General features: G+C 43.1%; 1 protein-coding gene across 1 annotated transcript in view; it reads right to left on the minus strand.

Moving 5' to 3' along the window:
- Positions 1-5,755: 5,755 nt before the first annotated feature.
- The window catches only part of LOC128354853 (kinesin light chain 1-like), a gene marked incomplete at both ends in the record, with an annotated part of 3,472 nt that continues 428 nt past the window's right edge, over positions 5,756-8,799 (minus strand). Inside the window, 2 exons of the mRNA XM_053314994.1 lie at positions 5,756-5,957; positions 7,480-7,588. Coding sequence (XP_053170969.1) covers positions 5,756-5,957; positions 7,480-7,588 — 311 coding nt within the window. The remainder of the gene's footprint in view (positions 5,958-7,479; positions 7,589-8,799) is intronic.

Here is an 8,799-nt window from a genome sequence, read left to right on the forward strand (position 1 = left end):
GAGGGAGAGAAAACTGCAAAGCTGAAGGGGCTGAGGCGAGTGAGGTGAGGCGAGGCGTCCGTCATGCAGAAGACAAGTTTTTTTAGGAAACCATTACAAGGCATCTGGAGTTATGCCTGCCGGTCAGACATGAGAGCAGGAAGAGAGAGAAAGAGAGAAAGAGAAAGAGAAAGAGAGAGAGAGAGAGAGAGAGAGAGAGAGGAGAGAGAGAGAGAGAGAGAGAGAGAGAGAGAAGAAAAAAAAAGATGAGATATGTACGGACAAGTTGAAAGTAGCATTTAAAGAGCGAGGAGGAAAAGAGATGAGAGTTGTCAGATTTGAAGGAGAGAAGAAAAAAAGAAAGGAGAGATGGAGAGATGGAGAGAGAGAGGTTATCAACACGTTTCACAGATCAGACACAGTATTTCTCCAACAAGCTGTCAGATGGTATTTATGGTTTTATTCTCAGGCGAAGCCGGCGTCACCAACTGGAGACGTTAGGTTTAATGAACCTTTAACGAGCTGTGATTGTCCTCTGTGACAGATGAAGGCAGTTTATAATAAAGTGGAAGTTATTTAATCTCATTTATGTGAAATTAAAAAAATCACACAGCTAGATTATCTGTTACTGTAGCTTCTGATTAACCCTTTATAGGACACTCATTGAAAGGAAGGAAGGAAGGAAGGAAGGAAGGAAGGATGGAGGAGGGAAAGGAAGAAAGGACGGAGGAAAGAAGGAAGGAGGGAAGGTAGGGGGGAGGAAAGAAAGAGAGAAGGAGGGAGGGAGGAAGGGAAGAAAGAAGGAAGGAAGGAAGAAGAAAGGGGGATGGAGGAAGGAAAGAAGGGAGGAGAGAAGGAGGGAGGGAGGAAGGACAGATGGAAGGAAGGAAAGGAAGGAAGGAAGGATGGAGGAAGGAAAGAAGGAAGGGAGGAGAGGAGGGAGGGAGGAAGAATAGATGGAAGGAAAGAAAGGAAGGAAGGAAGGATGGAGGAAGGAGGAAGGAAAGAAGGAAGGGAGGAGAGAAGGAGGGAGGGAGGAAGAACAGATGGAAGGAAGGAAAGGAAGGAAGGACGGAGGAAATAAGGAACGAGGGAGGGAGAAAGGAAAAGAGGAAGGGAAGAAAGAAGGCAGGGAGGAAGGAAAGAAAGAAGGAAGGAAGGAAAGGTATTTTGGGATATTTACAGAAGTTACCTAATATAATTATTTGCCCAATAAAGGGTTAAACCAAACTTGAAACACATCATTTCTCATTTTGTCTTTAGTGATAAACAGTTTGGTCTCTTGACTGCTTTGACTGTCCTTCTGGATAGAAAGAAGAAAGATGTAATGGAGGAGAATTAAAGAGACATTTATTTCATGGATGGTTGAATAAACATCAAAATTGAATCTTACTGTTTGAGTCAGTGTTGTCTTTGTGGTTTAAAGACTAAAAAAGACGTCTAGCTATCTACTAAAACTAGATTAAATCATTTATTTTGGATTATAATCTTACGTATAATGACATTTTTATGACTGTATATTAATACGTTGAGGGGGAAAAAGAGTTAAAAGTAAACTACTGAAAGAATTGGAGCTTGTTTTTTTCCACCTTTCAAACCCAAAAGTCAAACTAGAAGATTAAAGGTTGAAGATAAATGGTTTGAACATCCAACTTCTGTCTCTTCAAGCGAGAGAGAGACTGAACATCCACATCTCTGGGATTGTTATGTTTTATATTAATTTGTCACAGATGCACCTCAAAGCATTTCTAGAAGCTACCTCATCTGTAGGAGGGGTTTGATGAAGGCTTACATTAAACCTAAACAACTGGGAACCACTGATATTGTCCATAGTCCACTGTTTATAGTTTATACTGCTGTAATACACAGACTTCACCACCAGGGGGCGCTTGTGGCTGGTTGGAGAGATACTGTGTCTTCAACATTGTTAAAACACTGAAGTTACACAAGGTTATTAAACTTTGTTAGACCACCAAACATTAACACAGAAAGGGGGGGAGGGGGGTGCAGGTATATATGAGAGCAGCCAGAGAAAAAACCTAATATTTGAAATATATCGATGATTTCATACAGATTTTTTGGGGGGCTGAAACTCATTTTACTATTGGACTTATCTGGATTTATCTTTCAAATGTGGGTGTAAAAGAGATTAAACTGCAAATTAGCAGCTATAATCCATCATTTGCATTTCCACATTTAGGCTTTAACCCTTCTGTTGTCCTCCAGTCAAGGATGGAAGAGAGGAAGAAGGAAGGAAAGGAGGGAGAGAGGAAGAAAGGAAGGGAGGAAGAAAGGAAGGAAGGAAAGGAGGGAGGAAGGAAGGAAATGAGGAAGAAGTAAGGACAGGAAGAAGAAGGAAGAAAAGGAGGGAGGGAGGAAAGAAGAAAGGAAGGAAGGAAAGGAAGGGAGGAAGGAAAGAAGGAAGGAAGGAAGGAAGGAAAGGAGGGAGAGAGGAAGGAAGGAAATGAGGAAGAAGGAAGGAAAGGTGAGAGGAAGGGAAGGAGGGAGAGAGGAAGGAAGGAAGGGAAGAAGAAGGAAGGAAAGGAGGAAGGAAGGAAGGAAGGAAGGGAGGAAGAAGGAAGGAAAGGAGAGAGGAAGGAGGGAGGGAGGAAGGAAGGAAAGGAGGGAGGGAGGAAGGAAAGAAGGAAGGAAGGAAGGAAGGGAAGAAGAAGGAAGGAAGGAAAGGAGAGAGGAAAGAAGGGAGGAAGGAAGGAACAGTCAAAAGAGATGGGCTCAATTTGACCCAGGAGGACGACAGGAAGGAGAAATCACAGCAGTGTGTATTTTGAGTGTTTAACTGACGCTGAGTTTTTATGTGTTTCTCTTTTTTTTTTAGCTTGAAGACAAATACACACTTCATTTCCCTTCCTTCCTCTCTCTGGCTGCTCACATGCTGACAAAGAAAAGTAAAGTAAAGGAAAAGTAAAAAAAAAAAAAAAAAAGGGAAGAAAAGAAAAGATCACGTTACATTCTCAAGCAGCAGCTCGTAACACAAATGAAGGGAGGAAGAAACAAAAAGGAGGAGGAGGAGGAGGAGAAGAAAGCAGCAGCACAGTATAATACATCCACAGGTCACACAGAAGAAGGAGGAGTACAGTACAGAGCCCTCGGTGGAGTCAGATGGAAACACGGAGTCTGTCACAGGATTGATTTAAAGTGGAGACAGGAACAGGAAGTGGGGTATTTAACGCCTGCCTGAGGAGAGCGACGCAGACCAAGTGATGAGTTCTTTGACGGGTGGAAAAGAAAAATTTAAACTGACAACTGAAGAAAAAACAAATCTAGCTCCCTTTCTTCCTTCCTTCTGTCCTTCCTCCCCCCTACCTTCCTCTCTGTCTTCTTCTCTCCTTTCCTCCCTCCCTCCTACCTTCTTTCCTTCCTTATTTCTTTCCTCCGTCGTTCCTTCCTTCCGTCCGTCCTTCATTCCTATGTCCTTCTTTCCTTCCTTCCTCCCTCCCTTCTACTTTCTTTCCTCCCTCCCTCCCTCCCCTCCTCCTTCCATACTTCCTTCCTCCTTCCCTCCTGACCTTCCTTCCTCGCTCCCTTCTCTCCTTCCTTTCTTTCTCCCTCTTTTCCTCCTTTCCTTCCTTCCTTCCGTCCTTCCTCCCTCCTTTCCTTCCCTCCTCCTTTCCTTCTTCCCTCCTTTCCTTTCCTTTCCTTTCCTTTCATCCTCCCTCCCTCATCCCTCCCTCCCTCCCTCCTTACTCCCTTCCTCCTGTCCTTCCTTGACCTGAGGACAACAGGAGGGTTAAGTGTCGTCATTGACTTCATAGAGACTTTTCACCCGTCACTTTTCTTTTTTTTTTTTTTTTTAAACTGTTGCATCAACGACAACTGAAGGGCAAAAACAAAAAACCCCTCCTTCCTTCCTAATATATTTAAGAGCCGTCGCTCTCTGCAGGCGACAGACTCGTCTCGGGTTATAAATAGGTCCAGAGATCAGCTGCTGATGTGAGATTCTCCGAGGGAGGCTGGATGTAAATTACCGGCGGGGACACGGTGTATTATTTGTTGTCGACGTGTCTCACACTAAAACCTCCCAGAGCCACAAACCTCGAGGTACGGCCGGCTCACAGGAGACACACAGAGAGATAGGGAGAGAGAGAGAGAGATGCTGATTGGTTGTTCAGGGAGCTATGACTACGGTTGCTATGTGAGCGGGTCGACGGCTGCAGCCTTTTATATTATAAGGTGTTGAGCCGCCTACAGCGAATCTACATCTATGAGCTGAGAGTGCTGCAGTCACTAAGGGCCGAGGAAACACTGCAGATACTCAGTTAGAGATGTGGCTCCGCTGCAGAGGAGCAGAGGAGCAGGGAGAGGGGGGTGAGGAGGAAGGGGGGGGGGTGTTTGGTTGTTTGGGGTTACGTGAGTGTTATCAAAATGTGAAACCAGCAGGCTTTATTGCTGTGAAAGCAGGTTTTTTTAAGAGTTAGTTGGAATAGCTCTACAAGGAAGAGAGTTTAGTGTTTATTTAAGACCAAAGCTCTACGTGAATGTGATGAGAGACTACGGCAGGAAGCAGAAAGAGAGGTGAGAGAGGACAAAGTGAGCGCTTCCACTTTTTTCACTTCTTGTTCTCATTAATTTAAAAGAGAGTCAGCGTAACAGTGCAGCACAAGCAGTATAGCCACTACACTTCACTACTCCACTAACAGCTACTGAAGGAGATTAAACTGATCCTGACAAACAACATCATCAGCACAGTCAGAAAGAAATGAAATGATCTTTTTATATATTATTATATTAACAGGTCTGACAGGATTTAACACAAACTGTCCCACAGTGTGACACGTTCCTGGTTAGAGGAAATGAACGACAGCTGAGGGAACAAACTCAGTATCTTTCTTGACAGAAGCCAGTGATGAGTCCTGATACTTTATCATTTTAATAGAAGAGCAGTGTAAAAAACTATCAATCAGAGAGGGCCAGCAGCATCTTCCAGTATCCATAGAAATCAATATTTTATTTATATAAGCATAATATCTGATCTGTTGGTTGTGTGTTGTAGTGATGAAACTACAGAGTATTATCAGTGACTCTGCAGCTTAACCCATTTAGGCCTAAAACGCCTGGAAGCAATGTCTGTAAAACCTACGGCCGATTTTAAAATAACCCCCTAAAACCTGAAGTTTTTCTGGAAATTCAACAGAAGTGTCAGCGCCTACTAAATAATTGATTTCTCAGGTGTCTCTGTAGCAGATAGAAGTGAAATTCAAAAGTTATTTGAGAGCTTGTAACTGTGGCTTTCATGAGAAGTTGAGTTTATTTGTCCAAACCTTCAATAAAGTTTTTAAAAAATTCAACAAACTCATGGCGACACTCCCACGTGTAAATTCTGATGCATTTCTTTGGTCAGCTTATAGAGCCAGATATTCCCCTCAGGAGCTGTTAGAGATTAAAACCAGAGCTAAAAGAGAGTGAATATTGAACGATGGATGTAAAATAAGAGGCTAGACTAGTTTAACAACTTAAAAAGGTGATGATATGTCAGTGCTGTGCTCATTATTTGTTTCTGCTGCCCCCTAGTGGCCAAAAAAGGTACATCAGTTAAAGCAGATTTAAGGTCAATGAGTTCTTCTAATTGTAAAAGAAGATCCTCACACTGATACTTCTATTCTAACTTGTTCTGTATTTGTCTATAAGGTGCTTTCAGATCTTCACACAGTATTTTAACATCATATATCAAGACTCGTGTTTTAAGTGGCTTCTGTCCAGAAAGATTCAGACTTGTGTAAATATTTCTGTCTCCCTGTAGTAGTTGTTTTATGAAGACTCTCGGTGGTATGGTGTTGAGGGCTGTGTACTGTACTTACCCCGTTCCACTCCACGCTCATACTCACTTCCTCGCCACCGTCTGGCCCGCTCTCGTACTTCACCGTGTCAGAGGTCAAGCTCTCACGGCTTCGCTGCTTCTCGCGGGCCTCCGGCTCGCTCAGGACCTCGGCCACACGCTGCTTATGCACATTGTCCAGACCCTGATACACACACACACATACGAAAACACACACACACACACACAAGACAGCAATAAATACCAATTCAACTAATCCAATTAAAGCAAAAGCCGAGCACCTCTGCCACCCACAGCTTGTCAGACACACAGACACACATACGGCTGACAGTAATAAGTACGATTTCAACCAATCCAATTAATAGTAAAGCTATAAACTTCCACCACCTGCTGCCCTGAACCCGAGCCCCTGCCAGTCAATCACGGCTTACACAGCAGCAGCAGGTTAGGAAGGTAAGACGGGGAACAGTTTATTTTAATGACATCATTGTATAAAAAAAACACAGCATGTAAATCCTGTTGGTTCCTTTGGTGCCACTTTTCTATCTTTTTTTTTTAGAGGAGAAATTTAATCCTCCTGTTGTCCTCGAAACAAGGAAGGAAGGAAGGAAGGAAGGAAGGAAGGAAGGAAGGAAGGAAGGAAGGAAGGAAGGAAGAAGGAAGGAAGAAGGAAGGAAGGGAGAGAGGAAGGGATGGATGGAAGGAAGGAAGGAGGAAGGAAAGGAAGGAGGGTGGAAGGAAGGGAGGGAGGGAGGGAGAGAGAGAGGGAGAGAGGGAGGAAGAAAGGAAGGAAGGGGGAAGGAAGGAAGGGAGAGAGAAAGGGATGGAAGGATTGAGGAAGGGAGGGAGGAAGGAAGGAAGGAAGGAGGGTGGAAGGAAGGGAGGGAGGGAGGGAGAGAGGGAGGAAGGAAGGAAGAAAGGAAGGAAGGAGGGGGGAAGGGAGGGAGGAAAGGAAAGGAAAGGAAAGGAAGGAAGGAAGGACAGAAGGAAAGAAGGAAGGGTAACATTTAAAAGGCAAATCTACTTTCTGGGAGGGCATGAGCATGTTTCAAATACAATAAACTACTGATATCAGACTTCTTTTCCTCATACGTCAGTGCAGATATTATAAAAGCTACTTCTATTTCAACATAATTCTCAATTCACATTTCCTATTTATCTTTAACATGAGAATTATGGCAAAACTCTGTGTGCAATGTGTGGCATTAAAACCTGTTAATATGCTTTCTTTCATACTCTCAGCAGCAGTAAATCAACTTGTCACATACAGATGTGCAATTAGATTAATTATGAGAGTGTTATTAGTCTCTACAGCTGTGACTTAAGTGGCACCACAGGATTTACAGCATCATGTGAGTCATACTGTTTCTAAGATGCTTGATATTAAATCTTTAGAAGGATTCCTAATTGAAGATAAAAGCTGCTGCAGAGGCTTCAACGCTGCCTCCTCACCTCCTCTCCCCACAGGAGACCCCATTAAGTCTCATCAGTAACACACTATCAAAAGGAGCTTATAAAGCCGCTCTCCAGGCCTCCGCAGCATCTTCAGTTTAGCATCTCATCCCTAATTTTACCCCAGACTGCAGATTTATGTGTTTTGATCTGCAGTGAAGCGCTAAGCTGAGTCATTTCATCGGAGGTGTGGAAGCAGGTGACAGTCATGAGTGTTGTTGTGGTGTTAATCACATCATCCAGAGAGACCACACCTGCTTTCTGGAACGCATGGCAGCTTCCTCCAGAGTCTCGGCCGCCTCGAACTTGCCCTGCCGCCTGTAGAGGGCGCCCAGGTTCTTCAGGGTGGTGGTCACTGTGGGGCTGTGAGGAGAGAAAAGGAGGGTCAACGTCTCATCTCAGAGAATCAGGTCAGATAACTGGCCTGATTTGGTCTTTAACCCTTTACATACTGTTCATAGTCTGAGTCATAGTCTGAGTCATAGTTAGTCTCTGCACACATTCTTAAACTCCCCAATCAGTCATTAATACATGTTTGATTAATCATCACAATCACTATTTTATGGTCTATTTTATAGATTTATAATGAGATTTTTGAATTTTGTACTAAATACAGGTCAAACTTGCACATTTGCATAAATAAAAATGTGTATCAGCTGCACAAAAAAAAAAAAAGATGCATTTTATTTCATTTTTCAATACTGTGGGTCACATTAGGAAAAGTCCAACTAAAATAAATGTGTATATGGTGTTTTTATAGTTCTTAAATGTAAAAAAAAGGGTTTAAATTTGACTTTGGACAGTATGTAAGGGTTAAAAGAGAAACAAGATGATACAGTAGTGATGTGTTCTTCTGATCTCATTCAGCCCATTTTTTCCATATTGAGTTGTAAAACATTCTTAATAACCAGCTTAATCTTCTTCTCTTTTATGAGTGAAGATCAGAGCAGCGAGGTAGCTATGGTTCAAACACATGGAGTCTTCAACATGTCAGACACAAAGGATTGTAAACTTTAAACCACTGTAAAGTAAATAAGTTCATAACAGAAACATCAATAATCAGAGTTTACAGCCGTGCTAGAAGCTCTGTGAGTGTGTGTGAGGCTGTGTGTAGAGTGGTGTACTGTGGTGCATTGACCTAAATACTAACGACAGCAAGCTAACATGCTAACATGCTAACATGCTGAAGGCCAGCAGGTACAATGGTTAGATCAGGGGTGTCAAACATGCGGCCCGTGGGCCAGATCCGGCCGCCGAGTGGTCTAATCCGGCCCACTTTCCTTATTCCTCCCTTCCTTGCAAATTCCCTTCCTTCCTTTATGTCTTCTTTTTCTTCCTTCCTTCTTTCCTTATATCTGTCCTTCCTTCCTTCTTTCAAGTCCTCTTTCTTTCTTCCTTCCTTCCTTCTTTCCTTCCTTCCTGTCTTCTTTTTCTTCCTTCTTTTCCTTCTTTCCTTCCTTCCTTTCTTTCTTTCCTGCCTTCCTTCCTCCCACCCTTTCTTCCTTCCTTCCTTCCTTCCTTCCTTCCATCTGTCCTTCCTTCCTCCCACCCTTTCTTCCTTCCTTCCTTCCTTC

The sequence above is a fragment of the Scomber japonicus genome, unplaced genomic scaffold, assembly GCF_027409825.1.
Source record: "Scomber japonicus isolate fScoJap1 unplaced genomic scaffold, fScoJap1.pri scaffold_723, whole genome shotgun sequence".
NCBI classification, from domain to species: domain Eukaryota; kingdom Metazoa; phylum Chordata; class Actinopteri; order Scombriformes; family Scombridae; genus Scomber; species Scomber japonicus.